The sequence below is a fragment of the Rhincodon typus genome, chromosome 7 (assembly GCF_021869965.1).
Source record: "Rhincodon typus isolate 14 chromosome 7, sRhiTyp1.1, whole genome shotgun sequence".
NCBI classification, from domain to species: domain Eukaryota; kingdom Metazoa; phylum Chordata; class Chondrichthyes; order Orectolobiformes; family Rhincodontidae; genus Rhincodon; species Rhincodon typus.
In genome coordinates, this window is record NC_063338.1 from 66852113 (window position 1) to 66877829 (window position 25717).

Consider the following 25717-nt stretch of genomic DNA (forward strand, 5'->3'; position numbering starts at 1 on the left):
TTTTTGTATTTCATGTTTTGATGCAACTGAGTGCTTGTAAAGCCATTTCAGAGGGTGTTTAAGAGTCGGTCACAGAGCTGTAGCTCTGGAGTTGTGTGTGGGTCAACCAGATAAGGACGGCAGATTTTCTTCCCTTCACATTATTGGTTCACTAATGTTTTTGCAATTGACAATAGTTCAGATAACCATTAGACTAGCTTTTAGTCTGGTATTTGTTATTTTATTAAGTAAGAAAATTTATAAAATTAACTTATAATTAAATTTAAATTTATTTATTAAATTCCAACAGCTGGTGTGGGGGGAATTTGAATCCATAAAATATTACAATGGGCCCCTGGATTGCAAGACATTGCCTCTATGCTAGTAGTTTGCCTTAATCAAGTAGCCAGGTAGTTAAACTTCTGTTTGTCAAAAAACAGTTCCATGTGACATTAAATCGTAGAAACCCTACAGGGCAGACAGAAGCCGTTGAATCCATCGAGTCTGCAGCGACTTCAAAGGGCATTCCATCCCCATTTCCATATTTATCATAGCTAATCCACCTAGCCTACACGTTCTTGAACACTTCAGGGCAATTGGGTGTGGTAAATCAACCTAACATGCACATCTTTGGACTGTGGGAAGATGCTCGAGCTCCCAGAGGAAACCCTAACGGACGTGGGGAGAACGTGCAAACTCCAAAAAGACAGTCACCCAAGGCTGGAATTGAACCTGGGTGCTTGGTGCTGTGAGGCAACAGTGCTAACTACTGTTCCTGTGCCACCATGCTGTCCCACCTAAGTAGCAAAAACAATTGTTACATTCATACACGTGTATTGCAATATTCTTTTTTTTTCCTTTAACTTAAATGACCAGAAATACTAATGCTAATAGGTACATCTGCTTTATTTCATATTGTGTTAACTGAAAATGCTGGAAAGCATTTCAGCTTGGGCAGCACTTATAGAAAAGAGGTTAACGTTTTAGACTGATTACTTTTAATCCAGTCATTTTAAAATGTTTGCATTTTCATGACCTTATTTTGGCTCGCATGGGGAAGCAATGGCCTAGTGGGATTATCGCTGGACTGTTATTCCAGAGGCCAAGATAATGTCCCGGTTTCGAATCCTGCCACAGCAGATGGTGGAATTTGAATTCAATAACTGTCTGGAATTAAGAATCGAGCGACATCCATGCTGATGGTCGGAAAACCCATCTGGTTCACTCGTCTTCCAGACCCACAGCATTGTGGTTGACTCTCAACTGCCCTCTGGCCAATAAATGCTGCCTAAAAGCAGTGCCCTCATCCCGTGAATGAACAAAGAAGAAAAATTTTGCTCGTTGGAAAGATTCCATTGATAAAACTATGCAATCAACCTCAACTTTTTGCTTCTCAATGTAAAAGTTACACTCAGCACAAAATTACGTTATGCATGTAAAAAAAAAAAGTACAATTATACCCACCTTTAACCTTTATTATTTATAATTGCCTGCCTTATTGGTGTTTTCTCTTTATTTGCCTCCTTCGCCTCTTTCAGATGCATGCTTAGAGTGTTGGATTCATTTGGTACGGAACCAGAATTTAACAGTGCTCAATATGCTCAGTCTAAGGGCCATAAGACACCATGGGGTAAATGGAACCTGAACCCACAGCAATTCTACACCATGTTCCGTGAGTAATTTATTCCATTTGATTCTCTTTGCGTTAAATGATTTGAGGATTAAATTCTTCATTATTAGAATACTAGTAGACCACAGATTTAATTTTTGAGTCGAATAGAAAATTTTAGAACTTAAGAGACAAAAATTTTGTACAGGAGTCTTAAAATGTTTAGGCTAATTGCTCCGTCTAAGATATGGGCAACATAAATATGTTTCTTTGCGACCAGTTGACATTTTAAAGAGTGTTGTACAAAATTTTTGCCTTTTTAAATTGCAAAGCTCTGAAAACTACTGACAAACCAAACACTGAAAATAAGCAAGTAAACATATCAATGAGTAATCTGGTGCAGAATTGAAATTTACAAACATACGAACGTATCATCTATTTCCCTTGAAACTCAGTAATTATCTAGATGGGTTTTTATAACAATCCAGTGGTTTAATTGTTCCTAATGCAAATAACTTTTATTCCAGCTTTATTAATTGAATTTAAGTTTTCTCAGTCACATGGAGGATTAGGACTCGGGAGCAATAGTCCAGGCTCTGAATGACTAGTCCAATAATAATGCCAGTGTGATACAATCAGACTTGTGTGTCCAGAACTGCATTGCAGGATCCTGAATGCAATTTTACCAGAGCTTTGTGTAACAAATAAACTTTCATCTTTTTTTGTATTAAGGCCAATATTGTTAATAGTATTTTAATTGTACTTGCTGCATGTTCATTCGTTTTTAATGATTAATTGATCCTGTGAACCTGTCTCTTCCCTTATACTTCCTACTTTCTTCATTCCGTGATACTTCAACTTTGTACTCTCTTTTAAAACAGTTTTGATTTGACTGATAAAGTTGAATTTATTGACAGTCATGTTCGTTATTTTATGGTTCAGGGGATGGAAAAGGCATGTAATAGTTGTGTGTAAATTTAATAGGTAGGATTGTGAAAAATTGGCTAAATTTCCTAGCTAAATTTTCCTCATTCTACAGAGGCTAGGGCATAAGGATATTTTGTCAGGCTGGCCACAACATTGACAGAATTCTGAAAATGAAACTCAGGTTGCTTTTCAGTGGAAGGTCCAAGTTGTGAGCCTTAAGCTTTTTATTAAATTGCCAGCATTAAATCCCATTGTTCAAGTCTCCCCAGGCAAAAGTTATACCACTATAACCACTCTGTGGAGAACATTTTACTGCTAATGTAGCTGTTGCTGAAATGGCTGCTGCTGCCTTCGACTGAAGATGCTTCTGTGGTACTGCTGCCATTCCTACTACTGGCCCCCTCAAAAGCATCCACATTGTGAAGGAGGCCAGTGGTTCTACCCACTGGCCACACTGGGAAGAACTACCAGTACTGGAATCTAACTGCCATTGCTAATGACTCTCAAAAATAACTTTGTATTTGGTGCCATACTCTGTTCCACTTTCAAGGTTTCTGATCCAGAATTCAGACATGTTAGGATTGTGACCTACTAGGAATATTCAGCTCAATAAATCTCTAGGAACTAAAAGCTGAAAGAAAAGGCTGAAGGATTGGATAACTTTTATTGGGGGCTATAGTTGGAAATAACTTTTTTGATCTAAGGTAAAATGGGTGGAAATTACATTATATGTAACTCTGGCACCTGCATTGAAAAATGTTTGCCTTAGAAGCAAATGTTAAAAAGCAATGTTTTTTATTCTATTTGAAATTCTCTTCAATCTTAACTGAAGGCTGTATTTTGTTCATTCCATCACTGATGAAGCATTACCAGATTATCAATACTGTTGAAAATTGAAGCAGGTGCAGTTGTATTTTGTGGAATGCATGATATAATTCCTAACTGGGTGGGTGACTTTTATTGAATCATAGGCGAAATATTTTGGCTTAACAATTCTGTTAAAATCCGTTTGCTTACATTATGTCACGCTCTTTACAAATGTATGGGATTGTGCATGTTGAAATTTCACTAGCCTGATATTCTACACAAGTGCATTTGTTTGTTATTGCCAATGACACTAAACAGCTACAAGCTAACAGCTCTAACTAAGAAAAGAAATTGTCACTATACTTAAGTTGAGACTGATCATCAACCAAATTGATTTTAAGTGAAACAAATACATTTACCCACTAAGAACTAGACTATACAAATGATGGATTTTTCTTGGAATAATGTACTGGTATAGCTACAATTAATTAATTTTTGCTAATGTTTATGTAATTTAAGAACATTTAAAATGTTTTAATTCTTTTTTATCTTTATTGTTTTTTTGTTTATACTATAATCTGGTTGACTACAGATTTACCGCGTCTGTTCTCTTATCCGCTAATAAGCAGAAGTGATTATTTTCAATAGAGTAAATCACACATTTGTTGGCTGTTTAAAATAAGGTAAAAATGTGCTTGATACCCTTTTAAACTAGCAAGTTTTTCAAGAAGACATCATCTTTCACACTGTAATGTGTCAGTTCATGCCTTATTACACTCTTGGCACTTAAAGACCATCCAACCTTGCCTTACTCTCCTGATACTGGGCATAACTGAAATAACTTTGGCTTGCCTTGTTTTGTCTAAAGTACAGGCAGCTTAACACCAAAACCGATCATAGGGTTATTGGACAGAGCAAGGAATAAAAAGTTACAACTGCAAGGAAGGTGTACAAAAAGCAAGATCAACATTAGATTTGAAATTGGAGGGGTCCATTTAGAAGTCTGATAACAGCAGGGGGAAAAGCTGTTCTTGAATCTGTTGGTACATGTGTTTTAAGCTTTTATCTTCTGCCTGACAAGAGGTCGGAAAAGATTATAACCGGGGGAGGAGAGGGTCTTTGGCTGCCTTTCCATGGCAATGAGAAGTGTAGATGGAGACAATGGATGGAAGGTTGGCTTGCATGATGGTTTGGGCTGTGTTCACAACTTTCTGTAGTTCTTTGTGGTCCTTGGCAGAGCAGTTGCTGTACCAAACTGTGACTCATTCAGGTAGAATGCTTCCATGGTATACTGGATTCCCGTTGTCTGCTATTGATGTATTGGTATTATACAGGTGATATTTATATGTATTGGTAAGTTGGTATTCTGTGAATGAAAGAGCATCTAAAGCTAAAGATTCCAAATCCAGTTTTCAAATAATTTTGCATTTAGTTGTGTAGCTCTGGATTTATTTTTTAAAAAACCCGTTCATGAGATGTGGGTGTCACAGGCTAGGCCAGCGTTTATTGTTCACCCCTCTGTCCAGAAAAGAGTTAACAGTCAACTGCATTGCTCTGGGTCTGGAATCACATGTAGGCTAGACCAAGTAAGGATGGCAGGTTTTCTTCCCGAAAATTTGTGAACCAGATGGGTTTTTATGACAATCAACCAAGAGTGTGTGGTCATCATTTGGATTTTTATTGATTTCAGATTTCACCATGTGCCTTGGTGGGACTTGAACCCATGTCTGGGGTGCTGGATCGGTATTCCGATGATGCTATCACTATGCCGCTGCTGCCTTTAAAATGATATCGCAGGTTTAAAGGCTATGGAATATTTAGAAGGCTTTTTAAGAAGTACATTTAATATATTTTGTAGCTCAACAGCATTTTTGATTTTTGGCAGATCTGCAGAGAAGAATATAAAGAGATTTAAATGCCAAGGCTGTTGTAAAGAAGTGACTTATTTGCAATTGTAGAAATTGTCACAGAGCTCCTGATTTAAACACTGCGAATTACTGTCATCTTTTTAATGTTATGTTTATATTACTTTGGTTAAAAATTGTTTATTGCTATTACATGATTCACTTTTAAATATGTGCCATTCAGTTTTTCACCTGCGTGATACTTCCCATTTATTTTTTGGATCGCTAAGATTAGCATTTTCAAATGTTAAGAATATGCATCAGGATAAAATGTTGATCCCTAGAATCCCTGCTGGGTTCTCCTAAACTGATCACTATTTTGATCAAATTATGAAATCTGTGTTGTCTATCTTGCCTGTCTTTGCAGCTCATACACCTGACAACAGCTTCCTAGGATTTGTGGTTGAACAACACCTCAATGCCAGTGATATTAGTCATCTTGATGATATCAAAAGGCAAAATCAGTCCCTTGTATACGGCAAAGTGGATCACTTTTGGAAGGTACATATATTCAACAATTATTCTACAATGACAATTATTACCTAGTTACGTTTATTTCACTGAGCTTAGGCGGGCTACGATAAAAGCAAAATTTGTTGAGCCCTTGCATCTGCCTGTTCTTTTTTATCATTGACTTTAATAATTAATGTTTAAATCTATACCCAGCACTTGGTGGGAAGAGTAATTATCAATTACAGGTTTTATTTTTCACTTGAAATCTGGCAAGGGTCTTGTACAGTCATTTGTATACCTGAATACGTTTTTGAACAGAGAAAATTTTTTTTTGCATCTGTTGTCAGACTCCTGGTTGCTATCAGAATATTTCTTGTACATGTTATTCCTACTTTCTCCAGGCATCTTAGCCTAAGCAGCTAAGTAGACTCAACTTCTTTCCCTTTCAGAAGGAGATTAGAATTTCACAATGATGAAGTGATATTTTAGTTAAATAAAACCATTATTGGGCCACATCAGAGGAATTATATTTATTTCTGTGCACTGCACCGCCGAAAAGATAGACTAGTTTTACTTGAAATACAGTGCCAATTCAGGATTCAAGCATTAAATTATGAGGATAGCTTATTTAAACTTTATACCCTTAATTTCAGAATATTGTAGCATTTTAAACAAAACACTTAATGTAAAGGGACTTGAGAGGTCAAAGGTTTCTCATTCCGTTGCTGCAGTACATTGTTTTCTTCTCTTTATTTTGTTAATCCCTGCATCCAATTAAAATATGATGTTAGTCTTCTCTGTTTCAGGTTAATAATCCTAGCATGTTAGACCTATTTTCAATCCAGAACAAGTGGTTGAAGTGAATAATTTCAGTGTATTCACTGGGAGGCTAGACAAGTGTTTGATGGAGAAGAGAGCAGATGGTTACAATGGTAGATTTTGACAGGGGAAAAAAATGAGGGCTCAAATAGAGCATAAACATTGGCATGCATTGAACCAAATGGCCTGTTTCTGTGTTACTCTTATATAATCCTACATTGCTCATCAATAGTTTCTCATCTTACATTCTTTTAGTTCAAGCTGTGCCGAACACATTATTTTTACCTGTTTTATAACTTCACACACAGAACTGCAGACAGAACTCAAACCATGGCTTCCCCATTTCTTTATACAATTCCATTATTTCTTTGTTCTTGTATACTATACCTTTAAATTTCCAAAACACACACTGCTTTATCACTGTGTTCAAACTGGCATCAAATTCTGTGTCTTACCTATTTGTTCGTTAATAAAAATGTACAATCCAATTTCTGTATTTCCTCCCAACACGTAACACATCTCATTTCTCCAATTTAAAACGCATCTACACTTGGCTTTCCACTGTATTAGTCTGACTGATTTTGAGAGGAATAACTCCTGGGTACATCATTTTCAACCTTTTTTTCTCTAATCTAAACAACACCTGTTTTTATCTTTCATTTCCTGGAAGGCAAACAGCTGTCTATTTATATTACTATGTTTCTTTTTGCTTTTTAAACTTTAATTACAAATATCTTATGGGATATGTTTTTTATCTCCCTCTGTAGTTTGTACTGTTTCTACACAATAAGATTTGTTGATCAGGAATTTATACTATATTATAGGTGTAGGTATAACTGGTTAATTTCTGAAGACGGCATGATTCTAAAGCATATTTGGGAGTATTAGTGAGTGGTTCACAAAATGAACAGTTCCTACATGGATAGGGTAATTGAGGTGGTAAAAGATGTAATAATCTAGGAAATAACCCAGGGGAAAGATTTTGGGGTCTTTTTGAATGGATACCCTAAAATGGGCTAAATAGTCACCATTATAATAATCATTTTAATTATACTTTATTTCTCTGCTAAATGTTTTGTTTAAATTGCTTGTTTATAATTTGAGGTAGTTGCCAGATGGATGTTGGTGTACTAAATCTATTTTGGAGCTATTGACACTTTTCTGCAGAAACATTGTTGGTTTCTTGGATATTTAAGGGAGATGCTGAACAAACCATCAATAAATTCTTTGGTCATGAAGATGTGGGAGTTATTACAGCGCAGGAAGAGGTCCTTTTTGGACCAATTTGTCCATGCCGGTCATCAAACGTTCGTCTGTTCTAATCCCATTTTCCAACACTTGACCTGAAGCCTTATGTGCCATGGAGTTTCAAGTGCTCATCTAAATAGTACTTAAATGTCTTGAGGGTTCCTGCCTCTACCACGTGTTCAGGCAGTGACTTCCAGATAACCCACTACTCTTCAGGTTGGGGGATAAAATCTTACCTCAGACCCCCTCTGAACCTCCTGCTTCATAAGGGAAAACCTTGCCATTGGGTCATTCACTCCTCTATTAAGAGGAAAAGTTTCTCCCTAGCTACCCTGTTTATTTCCCTCAGAACTTTGCATCCCTTAATCAGATGCCTACCTCGGCTTTCTCTACACAACGGGAAATAACCCCAGCCAGTGTAGATTAAAAACCAAAAGAACTGCAGATGCTGTAAATCAGGAACAAAAACAAAGTTGCTGGAAAAGTTCAGCAGGTCTGGCAGCATCTGTGAAGAAAAAAAGAGGTAATGCCTCAGGTCCAGTGACCCTTCCTCAGAACCGAAAACTTGTTGTCCCAGCCTAAGTACTAAGTAGTCTTTTTTTCGTAGCTGAATCGCTCCAGCCCAGACAAAAACCTGATGAATTGCCTTCTGCACCCTGTCTAGTGTAATCACATTTTTCCTATATTGTAGTGACCAGAATTGCACACAGTACTCTCCTGAGCTGTGACCTAAATAATACATATTATCAGCCAAGTTCAAATTGCCAGTTTGATAATTTTAAGCATGAAAGGGCTTCAGAAGTATGTTTTGATAACTTGAGCAGAAGTGCAAGACTGGGGTCCCAAAGTCATCATCCCTCAATTCTCTGCTTGTACACCCAACATTTGTGGTTTCATTTTCTGAGAACTGGAGGGAATGCTATGAAATTTCAGGAATCCAGCATAATTTTGAAAGCCCTCCAGCAAAGCTTGACTGTGTTACCATAGGACTGTCATTAAATGCATATTTACCAGCTATATTTTGACAGTTCAGAAATAAAATGATTTTGTGTTGAAACAATTAGTTATCAAAATCAAGGGTTTTATAGAAAATGTGTGACTTCAGATGAAACTGCATGTGAGTGAGGTATTTTCTGTAATTGCAGAAATGTCAGTAAAATTATGATGGTCGTTGAGTCAAGTAAATTAGTCTTGATAGGTAACTATTTTATCAAGGTGTAAAGTTCAACATAGTAAACACTCCCTTAAAACCAAATGTGGTCATCACATTTGCCATCTTTAGAAAAGTACACTTGGATAATGAAAAGCTGTTGCCCAGCTCCAACTATCCAACTAACGTTAACCCAAGAATCCATTACCTGAGGTTCTTGGGCTTCTAACCATTCTCATTGACCACATGTTCCAATGGCAAAAGTTTCAACATGTTTCTTTACTGATGGATTTAACATTCTTTCAAAATATTGCTGGTATTAGATTGATGTTTTCATAGGGGTTATTCGAGCTAATCTTTTAACCTTTTCATTTGTCGAGCTTGATTTATCATTTATTTATATTAACTATAAGGAATGAAGAAGAGTAAACCATTCAGATCATGGAACAGTATGAATCTTTCAATCATATCATTGGCCGATCTGATTTTAACTTCACCTCTACATTCCTGCATATCCCTGATAATCTTTCCTTCCCTTGGTAATCAAGAATCTATTGTTGAAATTCTACACTCGCTTTGAACAGGATGTCAGTGAAACGATGTCACCTATCCCAACAGCCTCGGCTGCACCTGTACCCATGGTGACTGCCACAGATGTTGGATCGGCTATCTTGAGAGTGAACCCATGGAAAGCAATTGGCCATGATGGAGCCCCCGGCCGTGTGCTCCGATTCTGTTCGGACCAGATGGCAGGAATCCTCTCAGAAATCTTTAACATCTCCTTAGTACAATCTGAAGTCCCCACTTCAAGAAGATCACCACTGTGGTGTCAAAGAAAAGTTATGCAGCGTGTGCCACTGACTATCGTATGGTGGTGCTGACCTCCATAATCCATGAAGTGTTTTGAGAGTCAGTCATGGTTCACATCAACTCCAGCCTACCAAATTGCCTTGATCCTTTGCAATTCACCTCCTAGCACAACAAGTCCACAGTAGATGCCATTTTCCTGGCCCTGTATGGATTCCTGGAACATCTGGATAACAAGGCTATCTATGTCAGACTCCTAATTATTGATTACAGTTCTGCCTTCAACAGCATAATTCCAAACAAACTCATCTGTAAGCTCTGAGACTTGTAACTGGATCCTCGACTTCCTGACCCGTAGACCGCAATTATTAAGAATAAATGACAACATCTCCTCAACACCAGTGCCCCACAAGGCTGAGTACTCAGCCCCTACTATAGTCCTTATGCACTCACGACTGTGTGGCCAAATTCCATCCCATCTCAATTTACAAGTTTGCTGACGACAGCACTGTTGTAGGTCAGATCTCAAACAACAACGAGACAGAATACAGGAAAGAGATGGAGTGCTGAGCAGCATGGTGTAAAGACGACAATCTCTCTCGCCGAGCCAGTGTGTTTGCAGATATTTCGTCACCCTGGTAGGTAATATCGTCGGAGTGTCTCCGGTGATTTGTTGGTGTTCTGTCTTGCTTCCTGCTTGTTAATTATATGCTTCGGTTGGTTGGGATGGTTGGTATTACTTTCAGTTCTATTTTTCAGTGGTTTGTGCATCAGATCCAGTTCAATGTGATTGTTGCTGGAGTTCGTTGGAATGCCAGGCTCCAGGAATTCCTGGCATGTCTCTGTTTGGCTTGTGCTATTAGGGATGTTATGTCCCAGTTGAATTCGTGCCCCTCTTTGTCCGTGTGTATTGAGACCAGGGAGAATTGGTCATGTTTCTTGGTGGTTAGTTGGTGTTCATGTTTCCTTTTATTGTCAAGTTTTCTTCCAGTTTGACCTGTGTATTGTTTCTCTCAGTCCTTATATGGTATTTTGTATATTATGTTAGTTTCATTGGTTGTGGATATGGGATCCTTTTACGTTCGTCGGTAGCTGTCGCAGGATGGTTGTTGGTTTGTGGGCTACCCTGATACCTCGGGGTTTGAGTTATCTTGTGGTCATCTCTGATATGTCTCTGTACAGTGGGGTGACTAGTGTGTCTGGCCGTGTTGTGTTGTCTTGTTGTGGTCTGTCGCAGAGGTAACGGTGGATTGTGCTTTTTGGGTATCCATCCCTTTTTTAAAAGAAACTCTGTATAAGTGCTCCTGTTGTGCTTTGCGCAATTCTGGGTTGCTGTAGTGTGTTGTGATCTGTTTGAACAATGTCCTGATGCAGCTCCATTTATGGGTGTTGGGGTGGTTGTTGGTGTAATTAAGTACCAGATACTTAATTTTTTTTATTCATTAATGGGCTGAGGGCGTTGCTGGCTAGGTGGCATTTATTGCCCATCCCTAATTGCCCAGAGGGCAGTTCAAAGTCAGTCACATTGCTGTGGGTCTGGAGTCACATGTAGGCCACGTCAGACCAGGTAAGGATGGCAGTTTCCTTCCCAAGAGGACATTAGTGAACCAGATGGGTTTTTTCCCCTGACAATCGACTGTTGATTCATGGTTATTATTAGATTCTTAATTCCAGACATTTTTATTGAATTCAAATTCCACCATTAGCCATGGTGGGATTTGAACCCAGGTCCCCAGAATGTTATCTGGGTCTCTGGATTAATAGTCTAGCGACAATACCACTCGGCCATCGCCACCCCTAAATTACACCAGCAACTACCCCGACACCCATGGTGGCCAAACTGGAAGAAAACTTGACAATAAGGATACACGAACACCAACTAGCTACCAAGAGACACGATCAATTCTCACCGGTCTCAATACTCGTGGACAAAAAAGGACACATTCGACTGGGACAGCAAATCTATAATAGCACAAGCCAAATAGAGACATGCCAGGAATTCCTGGAGCCTGGAACTCCAGCAACAGACACATTGAACCTGACCTGATAGACAAATCGCTGAATAACAAAACCAGAAGTGATGCCAACCACTCCAGCAAACTGAGGCAGATGAATAACAAGCGGGACAGAACATAACACTTCACTGGAAGTACACTGACGATGTTACCTAGCAGGGTGACCAAACGTCTGCAATCAAACAAACCGGCTCGGCTCATACTTGGAATGGTACAATCTACTGGAGAGCTTGCAAAACAACACTTTTTTCACTGTATCTCGGTACATGTGACAAAAATAAATCAATTAATCAATCAAGAATCTGTTGACCTCTACCGTTTTCAAAAAAAAGTTAAGGTTCTGTATCCGTTGCTGTTTGGGGAAGTGAATTCCAAAGAATGACAACCCTCGGAGGAAAAGTGCTTCCTCATCTCTTTTAAATAGGCATCTCTTTTTTTTTTTTTATGACCCCCTGGTTCTACATTCGTCCACAAGAGGCAAAAGTCCTTTTGACATCCACCTGGTCAAATCCCGTCAGGATATGTTTCAATTAAATCATCTGTGACTCTTCCAAATTCCAAAGATCTAGCCTATTTAGCCTTTCCTCATAAGGCATTCTGCTGAGTCCATGTATTAGTCGAGTAAACCTTCACTGAACTGTTTCTAATGCATTTGCTTCATTCTGTAAGTACAGTGACCAATACTGTACACAGTATTCCAGATGCAGCCTCATCCAATGCCTTGTATAGTTGAAGCATAACTTGCCTACTCTTGCATTAACTTCCCTTCACAATAAAACATAACGTTCTGTTAGCTTTCCTGATGGCTGTACCCACATACTAAACTTCTGCAATTCATGCACTAGGACTCCCAGATCTCTCTGCGTGTCAGAGCTCTGCAATTTCTCAACATTTAGATAATAGACTTCTTCATTATTCTTTGTACCGAAATGGACAGTTGTATGCCATCTTTGTCCACTCACTTCGCCTATCTCTGTTCCTTTGTAGGCTCCTTATGTCTTCACAACTCACTTTCCTAGCAATCTTTGTGTCATCAGCAAATTTAGCTACCATACCTTCAATCCCTTTTATCCAGACCATTTAAATTGTAAAGAATTATGGTCCCAGCACCCAGCCTGAAAAAGACCCATCTACTCATGCTGTCTGTTTCTTGTTAGCCAGCCAATCTTCTGTTCATGCCAATATGTTAATCTCTAAACCATAAGCTTTTATTTTCCACAGTAACTTTTGATGTAGCACTTTGTCAGTTGCCTTCTGGATATCTCAATATAATACATCCACTGATCCCTGTTTATCTACAGCACTAGTTACTTCTTCAACAAACACCATAAACCAAGTTAAGGTTTTGTCAAAGGCAAACCATGTTTAAATTTATCCGTTCCCTATTAGGGAGACTGTTAGAGGCTTAACCAAGAGAAAGCAACAGTCCTGTGGTATTATCACTAGACTATTAATTGTAATGTTCTGAGGACCTGGGTTCAAATCTCACCATGGCAGATAATGGAATTTAAATTCAATAAAAATCTGGATCACTCTAATAGTGATCATTGAAACCGTTGTCAATTGTCAGAAAAATCCATCTGATTCACTTAACGTCCTTTAGGCAGGAAACTGCTCTTGCTTGCATGTGACTCGCAATTCTCAGCAATGTGGTTGACTGTTAACTGTCCTCTGGCCTGTTAGAAATGGACAATAAATTTTGACCTAATGACACTCTCATCCTGTAAATAAATGGGGGGAAAAAAAGCTAACTGGCCAGTAGTTTCCTGCTTTCTGCCTCCCTTTTTGAATTTTCCAATCTGATGAGATTTTGAAAAGTAAAACCAATACATCAAAAATCACAGGAGATACTTACTTACTACTTTTCAAACTGTAGGATAAAGTCCATCAAGACCTGGGGCTTGTCTACTTGTAGTACCAACAATCTACTCATACTACTTTCCTGGTAATTGTGGTTTTCTTGAATTCCTCTCTCACTTAGAATTCCTGATTTATCCTTTCTAGTGAATCAGTGGAAAATATCTGCTCAGTTTGTCTGCTATCTCATTGTCTTCTTTTCAATTCCCAGACTCCCTTTCTGTAGGACCAATACCTACTTTGTTAACTCCTGTTTTTCTCTTTTTTTAAATACCTGAAGTAATTTTTCCTGTCTGTTTTTATATTTTTAGCTAACTTTGTCTCGTACTCTAATCTATTCCCATCATTCTTTTAGTAACTGTCTTTCTTTAATATTCTGTTCAATCTTATGACCTGCTACCTAGCTTTGGAAAGTATTTTTTCTTTTCTTTGAGATTGATACTATCTTTTAACTATTTTGGTTATCCATTGGTTGGTGAGACCCTTTGAATTTTTCTCATTTGTTGGAATGTATCGATTTTGCCTTTTCTGGAATATCCCCTTAAATGTTTGCCACTATCTCTGTTGATCTATCCCTTAGCTTCAAGTGCCAGTTCACTTTCACTAGCCCTAATTCTGTTTTCATGTCTTCATAATCGCCCTTGTTTACATATTATAGTAGTAGACTTGGACCCACCATTCTCTCCCTTTAAGGTGGTGTGTAAATTTCAGTCATGTTGCAGTCACTGCTACCCAGGGTTGCATTCACTGAGATCTGTAATTAATCCTGTCGTGTTGTTCGAAACCAAGTCTGCCTTCTGGTTGGTGCCATAACATTTTGGTCAAAAAAATTGTCCCAACAAAGTTCAACAAATTCCTCATCAAGATTACTTTCTCCCATGTAATTTTTTTTTTCCTAGGTTGTTTCTACATTGTGGTTTTCTGAATTTAGGTTATCCCTCTCTATTGTGCGAATATAACCCTGTCTCATAACTTATAATTTTCAGATGCCAGTCGAGATCACCCTGTTGCCATCTGTCCATTACGGCCACTGGGTTGTACTTATTTATCTCAAATTTTATTGCTCGTTCATCTATTTTCTTTTGAATGCTACGTGTATTCCAATATAGTGCCTTATGTTTGGTCCTTTTTCAAAAAAATATTTTTGTTACTTCGCGGCTTATCTGCTGATTTGCTCTTAAATTTGCATTCTCTGTTCTTTCCAGTCATTGTCTGTCATTTTTCACATTAATTCCTGCCCCTACATTTTTACCATTCTTTGATTCACCACAACTTCCCAAGTTAGTGTGTTTTGTATGCAATGCATCTATAACTTGAGCATTAAACATGATATGTAAATTATTAACTTTTAAAATGCTACATGGGAAAATATAGACCTGAAAAGTTCATCTGACTGAAAAAACTAATATATTTCAAAAGTTTAGAACATGGAGAGATGATCAAATTGAAATCCATAAAATTCTTGGAAAGCATGACAGGATAGTTGTGTTGATGTTTACTGTGGCTGGAGAGCCTAGAACAAGGAGACATGGCCTCAAGAAAAGTGGTTGGCTTTTATGATTCATCCTTTTTATTGAGAGTGGGAGGAGCACGCTCTATCATGTTGGCTCGCTTGCAGAATTGTACTCCCCTAATGTAACATGAAAAATCTGTGCATTATATGTTTTAGATCAAGTGAACTACCTCCGTGCTCCTTGTGAAGACGTGATGACCATCTTGGAAAGTTTCAGTGCCATTGGGTGGGGTATTCTGGCAGGGTCAAGTCACGAGCCTGGGCTAGGAGGAAAGGGGGTTAAGAGGCAGGGATCTAGGGGGTTGGTAGTGTCAAGTGGGTGATGACCAGAGGAGTTTACTTTAGTTCTTAACCAGGAATTAGAGTAGGTTTTTAATCCTGTAACCATGTCATGAGTAGCTAATAAGCTTCAGTGAGTTAGAGCCCTGTGCATCAGGGATTCTGCATGGTCTGGATGTCCAACTCCAGTTTTCGTTGCTTCAAAACTATCTGGTCATCAGAATATCTGAGCCGATATGTCTCACTAATCTGCTTTGCATCATCCTATGGTAGGATCTAGAATGCTTTGCCTGGAAATGTCTTGGAGGCGGGTTCAATCAAAGTGTTCAAGCTGGATGATTATTTGAATAGAAACAACAAGCAGCATTACAAAAGAGAATGAGACCAGAAAACTGATGCATACACGATAGGCCAAACGGGCACCACCTGCACTGTAACAACTGTGGTTTTCATGTCGCCACCATAGCACATCTGCCACCATTCCTGAAGGCAGTTGTTCAACTGTGTCTATATTGACCCTTTTGCTGCACTCCACTTTTCCCACAATGAATGATCACCTAGCTTTCATCTATAATCAATTGGCTAAAATACTGACATTTTCTTTTCCAGATGTCACTTTTTAAGAGTTCTTTTTCCTCCTAAAATTTCAAGCACCTCTTCCTTTGTCTTGTGCATGTGGAAATTTTAAGTATACGTTACCTCTTGGGGGCGCTTGGAAACATGGATGCTGTTTTCTTCCACATACCTTTTATTACCCAGGTTTCTGATACAAAAAGGAAAGTGGTCGGAATGTCGTATCTTATGAAATATTGCCTTCATGTTAAAGCTTGAGCTTTCTTGATGACACATCCTTCATTTTCACAAGGTTAGCTACTTCTGGCTATCTCTGTCCTCCTTTTTGTCTTTTATATTGCATCTACCATCTTTTGTTATAATTTGTCCTCAATAGACGAACATAACTGCTGTTACATCCACTTCAATCTTCACTCCAGTTTCTGAAAATGTGTTCCTTCTAACTACCATTGCCTTTGTCTTCAAGGTTTGAGTGAAGATTTGTAGCTCGGTTGCTGGTTGTAGATGTTGGTGTGTTTGCCGAGCTGGGAGGTTTGATAGATGTATCGTCTCCGTAATAGGGGACATCCTCGGTACTGTGGAGCCTCCTGTAAAGCGCTGTTGTCTTGTGCCAGTTCGAATTTATTTGGCCCGGTTTTTGCTGCTTCCAGTTGGTGCCGGTTCCGATTTGTGCATTGTAATGGTCGGTATATCGGGTCTAATTCAATGTGTTTCTTGATGGAGTCCGTGGATGAATGCCAAGCCTCCAAGAATTCCCTGGCTGGCCTCTGTTTGGCTTGCCCTATGATTAGTAATAACAAAGTGTAGAGCTGGAGGAGCACAGCAGGCCAGGCAGCATCGGAGGAGCAGGAAAGTTGATGTTTCGGGTCAGGACCCTTCTTCAGAGTCCGAATAGTCTGGCTGTCAGTTCTGAGGTTTTTTTTACATATGGTATGGTGGCTATTTGGGTTTTGATGTGTCCTGTTTGTGTTGCCTGTTGGCTAGGTATTTGTTAATGAAGCTGCCAGGGTATCCTTACCTGGTAAACACCACAGAACTAACAGCCAGATTACTCAGACCACTAGGAATCATGACAGCACACGAACCGGCATCCACACAAAAACTGCAGCTGACGAGGGTCAAAGATCCAATAGATACTGGTCAGGACGAATGTAGTTTACAAGATACCATGCGAAGACTGCGCAAAACACTACGTGGGAAAAACCGGCAGGCAACTAGCAACCCGCATCCATGAACACCAGCTAGCAACTGAATGGCATGACCAGATGTCCTTGGTTTCAATATACACAGACGAGAAAAACCACACTTTCAACTGGGACAACACTACTATCATAGGATCATCAAACCTCCCAGTTCGGCAAACACACCAACGTCTGCATCGTCTTTGTCTCTTTGGTGTTCATGTTCAATTTGAATTCTAAATTTCTAGACTTTAGTTAACCTGCGATATTTTGTAGGCTTTCTGCTACTGCAGGTTGCACCATTATCAGCACATTAGAAGCTAGCTATGTTTGTGCCTTCAATTTTTACCCCATAAGAACGTCTAACTCTCAATATTTGTTTTGTGTGCAGATTGAATAATTTAGATAACAAAACCTTATTGTACGCCACTTGAAACATCTGTCCATCTTTTAGCCTGATGTCCCAATATAGGATCTGGATAAATCTCCCATCAGTGTCACAATTCCGCAGCATGTCTGGTAGCTTACGGTCATAAAAATCGACGATAGGCTTCTTCATTGTCTGTGAATCATTTGTAAAAATCCACTTTAATGAGATGATTAAGCTTCTTTCTAAAATGATTGCATTCCAATGATGTAGGTTTCTTTGATATCTTAACGAATAATGAAATCTCAAGGCATTTGGAATGTATCCTTTCGTAAATATTTGATCTCAAAAAGTGCTAGACCTGAAGAGAACTAGAATTAGAAGCCATAACAGAATTTATGTTCATCAATTTTTAAAGCATTCTTTACTTATGATATCATAGTTTGCCTTTTTATATCTTGAGGGATCTCGTGAGCTTCAAAGAAATCAAGACTTCCAATTTGTTGAGGCTGTCTTTGTGAATTGCATTTGTCTCCCCAGTGTGTGGCGACCTGGTTTTAATTAGTTGGTGTTCTTGTTCAGCTTCTTATGCCTTTTTATAGTCTCTTTACAGTTGAAGACCCCTTGAGCATCCCATTAATACTAAAGAATACAGAGGAGGAATTAAGTACCACTTAGTATCACTAGAGAAGTAGTATTAGACAAATCAATGCGGCTAAAGGCAGATAGGTCCCCTGGCCCTGATGGCTTGTATCCTAGGATCCTAAAAGAGTTAGCTACAGAGATCGTGAATGCATTGGTTGTAGTTTTCCAAAAATGTTGAATTCTTGAGATGTACCAGAGGTTTGAAAAACTGCTAGTGTGATAATCCTATTCAAAAGGGAGGGACAGTAAAAGTGGGTAACTAAAATCCAATTAACCTAACATCTTTTGTTGGAAAAGTATTGGAATCAATTATTAACAAAATAATACCACCACATGTGGAAAGTCATACCCGTGACAGCATGGCTTCATGAAAGGGTATTGTGCCTGACTAATTTAATTTAGTCAGTGTTGGAAATTAAAGAAAAAAACCTCAAACTGACATCGGGCAAATAAGTTTAGAGAAATGATTGTGTGCCTCAGACTGGTGTGGGTGAAGTGGGCAGTAGGTGGGGCACTTGTGCCAGTATTGTGGAAAATGAGGGCTATACCAATGGGATGCCATACACACCTGAATCTGATAAGTCTGTGTTCAAGGGAGTTAGGCAACGAATGAAATAGAGGGCTTTAAATTCAATTGGTTAAGCAATCAAACCTAGGAAGCCATGTTACATCAGGTTGGAGCAAGGCAAGAGACAAAGGTATTACTGTAGGAAATGGTGAAAAGGCCATGTCAGGACACACATAGATTACACATCAAAGAGTGACCCTACAGATAAGGCTCAAGGTTGCAAAGATAATAAGGTCGCTAAGATGGGCAATTTCAAGACGATAGGGAATTTTTTTATAAGGTGAGAGGAAAGAGATCGGGGCAGTTTTTTTTACACACAGGGTGGTTTGCATGTGGAATGAACTTCCTCAGGAAGTGGTGGATGCAGACACAGTTACATTTAGAAGACACTTCGATAAGTACGTGAATAAGAAGGGTTTGGAGGGATATGGGCCAGGAGCAGGCAGGTGGGGCTAGTTTAGTTTGGGATTACGTTTGGCATGGACACGTTGGACCGAAGGGTCTGTGTCCCTGCCGCATGGCTCTAACTCTGACATAGCAAAATTTGAAACAACAAAACACGAGTTGAGTACAAAAAGAAATGATTGATAGCCATTAGAGACATAGCTGCGGGGTAATATAGATTTGGACCTGAGCATTTAATGGTACAGGATATTTAAGAAGGACAAGAAACTAGGTAAAGGTAGAAGGGTGACTGTTAGTTAATGATGGTATTACCACAATGGAGAGGGATGAGCCAAGTTCAGAAAACCAGGATGTGGGAATGATTTGGGTAGAGACAAGAGACAAAGTAAACAAATCACCACCTGCCTAACAGTATCCACACAGGATTCAATATAAAACAAATAATGGAAACTTGTCAGGTATAGCATGGGTTATTTAAGCATGTGTTCACCATCAAATTAACATAACAGAGCAGTGGCACTGCTTTGAGGAGGAACTGGGGTTCTTTACAGTATGCAGTCAATATCTATCCCACAGGTAAAGCAGTCTAGCTAGTTGTTATTACGTTGATGCTAATAGAATTTTTCCATGTGCAGTTTGGCTGCTGCGTTTCCTATAACAAAATATTTGATTGGTTGAGTGCACTTTGATAAAGGCAACAGGGCAAGACTTTTAGACTAGTTGATCCACCTATTTCACCTTACCTGCAGTTTTCATTCCTGGTAATCAAATTATAAGCCCATTGACTTTTCTTTTAAGGTAAAAATAAACATCCATGAATTGTACAATGTTATATTCTACAATCACCTCCCTTTTTCTGATCATAACTTAGTCAACTGTCTAACAAGCTGAGAAGAAAAGGTCTAACAACCTTTTCCTTAAAATACATTTTGAGCAAAGTCAGTATGTTTTTAAAAATGTATCTCAATGCATTTTTAATTCCCTTCTGATGACCCAAAAAACATGTTTGTTTTGCACATAGCTAATTTCAAAGAATGAGCGAAGATTTTATTAAGGTTTCATTCCTTTTTATGCTCTTTTTCTCTCTCTTGTCACCTTTCTTTCATGTAACCCAAGTTTTGTACTTCTGATGTCCTTTTTCTTGGCTACCACCTTCCTAGCATGTTCTTCATCTACCATCTTCAGCTTGTACACTATCCTGGTGATTCATCCATAATAAACACTACAGTCTGGGAGGAAATGAACCCTCCTGCCATTTCACTTCCTCCTACTTCTGTTGCTTCATTAGAACATGTAACTGTAAACCTGAGAACTTTAATTCAGAGTATGATTATAAACACATTAAACATACATTATTTTCTTTATGTAGCTGAACCCTTCGTATATTTTTTAATTGATTTCTGTAAACTTGAAAATACCCTAAATCAATGTCAAAACTTAAGATAATTATCAACAGGTATAATTTTATTCCCAAATAAAATGTTTTTAACTTGTAAGGAAATAAAGTTTATTCTGAAAAATATATATGGACTGTAGTTAAGAGATTAAGGGTAGTTTTAAATAGATAAGCAGATATTGGGGTGGCAAGGTGGCTTAGTGGTTAACACTGCAGCCTTAGAGCGCCAGGGACCCTGGTTCAATTCCAGCCTCCGGTGACTGTCTGTGTGGAGTTTGCACGTTGTCCCCGTGCCTGCGTGGGTTTCGTCTGGGTGCTCCAGTTTCCTCCCACAATCCAAAGATGTGCAGGCTGGGTGGATTAGCCATGCTAAATTGCCCACAGAGTTCAGGGATGTGTAGATTAGGTGGGTTATAGGGGGAATCGGTCTGGATGGGATGCTCCAAGAGTCAGTGTGGACTTGTTGGGCCAAAGGGCCAGTTTCCACGCTGTAGGGATTCTTTGATTCTTCTGTATTCACTCAGAAACCTTTTCAATAGTGAATAAGCTTTGGCACTCTAGTTAAGAGATTTTAAATTCGATTCAGAATTTTACTTTTGCAGAGTAAATTTGGTCACCTGTTGTAATGACAAATCAGCAGCTTTTTGCATATGGCTATCAATCTATGAATTTTAGTTTTCTGATAATTGTAGTCATTTGGATTTGTTGACTTAATGTACAATACATAAGTAGAATTTTGAGTGAATAAAGATTCAGGCTCCGTGTTCTAGATATTGATTTGGTGGTATCTAGAGATTAACTTGTAATGCTGGTTTCTTACGTGCAACACAAATGAATATCGAGTACTTGAGGAATGTTTTCCGTATTGGTATACATTTCCAAGCATATGTGTAAGACCTACGAGAAAAGTCTAACTATAAATCATTTGAGTCTTATCATTTGCACCTGGATTGCTTGCCAAATTGCTTGAGGAAAGAAAAAAAATTACTCAAATTTCAAACCTCAAAATTACCAGTAGTAAAGCAACAATAACAAAGTTAATGCAGTTCGTGTAAAATGCAATTGTTAAAAGAATATGAAAACTGAAACATTTAGACCCAGCAGGAAAATGTAATTTTTTATGTGTGGGTGGGGGGGCTAGTAAATGTAGCAGGATTTACAGGAGATGCTAGTCGACTAGGTTCCTTTTTTTGTTATCAAGCTTCATGAAGGTTGTTGGAGCTGCAGTCATCCAGGTGAGCAGAAAGTATTCCATCACACTTCTTAGTTGTGCCTTGTAGGTTGTGCATAGATTTGAAGAGTTGAAACATTAGTTACTTGCTGTGGAATTCCCAGCCTCCGACCTGCTTTCGTAGCCACAGTATTGATACATCTGGTCCTGAGAAGCTTCTGGTTACCAGTAAACTTCAGGATGTCAATCATAGGGGATTCAGTGATGGTGATGCATTGAACCTCGAGGAGCAATGATTGGTTTCTTTCATTGGAGATTGCTGGGCACTTGTGTAGCACGAATATTGCAAAACACATATCAACCCAAACGTGAACATTGTCAAGATCTTGCTGGGACATTTCTTCTGTATCTAAGGAGTCCTGAAGGATACTGAACGTTGTACAATTTTTAACAAACAGAGATGGTGCAGTGGTATTGTCAGCGGAGTAATGCAGAAACCTAGGTTAAGTTCTGAGAACTCCAATTTCAAGTCCCAATAAAATTCAAAATTCAGTAACAGTCTAATGGTAAGCATACAAATTATTGTAAACACCTATCTGGTTCACTAGGGAACTGTCCTTTAGAGAAGGACAACTGGCCTACAATACTGGCATGCCACCACTTTCTCAAGGGCAATTAGGGTTAGGCAAGAAATGCTGGCCAGTCAGTGAAGCCCACATCCCACAAATGAAAAAAAAGTTTGATTCCCATCCCACAGCAGTGTGATTGTTTAACTGTCATCTGCCATTGAATTCCATCAAATAACTAAAAATACTCAAAGAAAGAATGAAAACAGATGGATCATTTTGGTATCAACTTAGGCACTGGAAACAGCATTTGAAAGCACAGTTCTATCAACCCTGCAAAACCTCCTTACCAGTATCTGTAAGCCAGTGCCAAAATTGGGAGAACTTCTTACAGTCTGACTAGATGAATATGACTATGAGAAAAACAGCTCCCACCCCCTCCAAAATCCCTGTCTACATCCTGTCCCACTAACGGAATAGACTCGGCTGAAGTGGCCACACGGTGGCCGGAGGCAGAAGGAAGTTCCCCTAGAATGCTCAACGTTGACTTTGGACCCCATGAAGTTTCATGACATCAAGTCAAACGTGGACAAGGAAGCCTCCTGATGATTTGCCACATGCTTTCCTGGATTCCAAAACCTACCCAGCTGATGAATCACTGCTCCTCCATTTTGAACACTATATGGAAGAAAAATTGAACTCCACTGCTGGAGGCTTTAGGAATGAGCAAGGTTGATTATTCATTCAGTGCTTTTGGCTGAAGATTGTTGCAAATGCTTCAACCTTGTCTTTTGCATTGATGTGCTGGGCTCCCCCATCATTGAGGATGGGAATATTTGTGAACCCTCCTCTGGTGAATTGTTTAATTGTCCATCACCATTCTTGACTGGATGTGGCAGGACTGCAGATCTTTGAACTGATCTGTTTTTATTGTGAAATTGCTTAATTCTATCATCTTGATTATGTTGTTTAGCTCGCATATAATCCTGTATTCTAGCATCACCGTGCCGATGCTTTTATTTTCAGGTATGCCTGGTGCTGGTCCTAACATGCCTTCTTTTGCTGTTCATGCTGAACCAGGGTTGATCAATTGGCTTATAGGTAGAGTGGGGGATATGCTAGGCAATAGTGCCACAGATTGTTTGATCACATTTCTGTTGCCGGTGACCTCATAGATGCCAGTCCAGAGTTGCTATATCTATTCAAAGTCTATCCCATTCAGCACAGTGATACAGCCACATAATAGAGTGGAGGGTATCCTCACTAAGAAGGTGGGGCATGTCTCAAAGATGTGGTGGTCAGTCTTATTGATACTTCTCATGAACAGATGCACCTGCACAAGGCAAATAGATGCAGTCAGGTTTACACCATGCATCATCCTCTTGTTGATTCCCTCACTTCCTGCTGATTCAGCTTGGCACAATGCCATGTTAGACTCAGGCAGCTTGGTCAATAGTGGTGCTACAGAGGCACTTCTGGTGGTAAACATTGAATTCCCACACCTAGAGTATGTTCTGTTCCTTTGCCACTTCTCAGGGCTTCCAGAGTGAGGAGGGGAGGAGTGGATAGTGGTTGGACAAGGAAGTTGGGGGTGTGTCATTCATGATGGTCAACAGGAGGTTTCCTTGCCCATGTTTGATCTGAGACTTCACAGGTTTGGAGTGAATGTTGAGAACTCCCCAGGGTAAACCCCTTGTTACTGTATATCACAATAGGACATTGTAAGGTATGATTCGGAGAATGATGTAAAGCTGATGCTTTAGTAATCTCAATTTTGGCACTAAGCACCAAATGATGTTAATGAGGACCTATCAATAAGGCATTGTGTGACATTGTTGTTTCTGGTGCCTTAGCCAATGCCTGTGATCGTTGCCTTGTTCACTAATGATCTGACCAGTTTCATTCCTTTCTTTTAGTTGTGTAAAATTACTACATAACCTGAGTGAGTTGCTAGACCATTTCCGAGGGTGGTTAAGAGTCAACATCTTTGCTGTGGATCTGAAGTCATATGTAGGTCTAGTGAGAGTGGTAACACTCTATTAACCTTCCTGATTTCCTGCTTACACGATACTCAGCCTAAGATGGCCATACCCAGTCTAGGATTGTGATCAGTCTCCATCTAAAAGTCCTTGTATTGTCTCCCTCATGAAGAATTTCAGCTTCTCTTGTAGAATTTAGGCTGCTCGTCATCTGGCATCAACACATAACCAAACCAGCTTGCGTGGACATGGGTTTCACCATTCAAAAATGGTATATGTTTGCAGAATCCTCGTCACCTTTGTTAGAATCCCAGACCAGCCCACATTATGTTATGAACTACCTAGGGAGCAGTAACGTCTTTAAAAGCAAATGAAGTTAGAGATCAGGGGACTTGTGAAGAAAATGAAGGCACATGATTCCATAGTTTTGAAGAAACAACAATGAACTCTTCAATGTTAGAATAGTAATACAATTTGCAATACATATACAACTAGTATTCAAAAACCTAGCATTAATGTGTGGTGAATATGGGTAACAGACTTTTGATTAAACACTCCACATTTCTATTTGATGCGCACTGTAATTAAAATAACTCTCATAGTTTTCTTAGCAATTCCCCAGACATTATTAACATGTTGGGTCATCAAATCCTATTAAACTTCAAGGGAATCACACTTTTTCATTTCCATTTGCTTTTTCTGATCTGGCTTTGAAACTCCCTCTCAAGCCACTCTGGCATGAACTACTTGAATGACTGCTCAAGCTTTAGTTCATCAGCTTCCTTTCCTGGATCTGTTCTTCCATGGATCCTGGAAACTTTTCTCCCATAATTTGCTATCTGTCACAATTCCAGCTTTTCACTGACCGGTAGCTTTGCCAAGCTAGACCTATCCTGAGCTCTAATTTTAATTCCATCAAGCGAATACTACTTGTGGTCTGAATAACCCCTAACGTGCTCAGACATTTCAGGAACCCTGACTTCAATACTTAGGCAGATGTTTTAGGAGTTATTAGACAGCTGTGTTCAATATCTAGCTGCTTTTGACATCTCACTGAAACCCCTACATGCAGACTGTTGTTCAATTGCCTAGCATACAGCTAAAAGCAGCACTGGCTCCTTCTGGTGTTCACTTCATCTACCTTTCTCACATACTCATTGACTTCAAACCTCATTGCCTACCGTCTGTTAAATTCTCCTCGGTGACCATTGAAGTCTCACATGAGCTATTGAAAACATTACGACTAACCACTCGCCTATTTGAGGATAGAATTCCATCTAACTAATATTTTGAATAGCCAAAAGAATCAACCCCTGGCAATGATTATGCCCTTCCTGTTATATTCTCACAGACTGTTTGTTTGCTTGCTACACGAAAGATTTATTAAATTTATTATGTTGGATGGTTTGGATCTGCCTGTTTTATCTTCAAGTAACAAACCACTGCAATAGCTGTTCATTTGCTTCTCAGCTTCTAGATATAGTTTCTCTCATCTTCAG

The 25717-nt window shown here is 39.1% G+C and overlaps 1 protein-coding gene across 2 annotated transcripts in view; it reads left to right on the forward strand.

Moving 5' to 3' along the window:
- Nucleotides 1-25717, forward strand: part of mgat5 (alpha-1,6-mannosylglycoprotein 6-beta-N-acetylglucosaminyltransferase) — a 108553-nt gene that overhangs the window by 43830 nt on the left and 39006 nt on the right. For both annotated transcript variants that reach the window (XR_007262458.1, XM_048598852.1), the window contains exons 8-9: nt 1518-1651; nt 5594-5727. Coding sequence is in view for 1 of the 2 variants with exons in the window: in XM_048598852.1 (XP_048454809.1) it covers nt 1518-1651; nt 5594-5727 (268 nt within the window). In the remaining variant the exon portion in view is untranslated. The remainder of the gene's footprint in view (nt 1-1517; nt 1652-5593; nt 5728-25717) is intronic.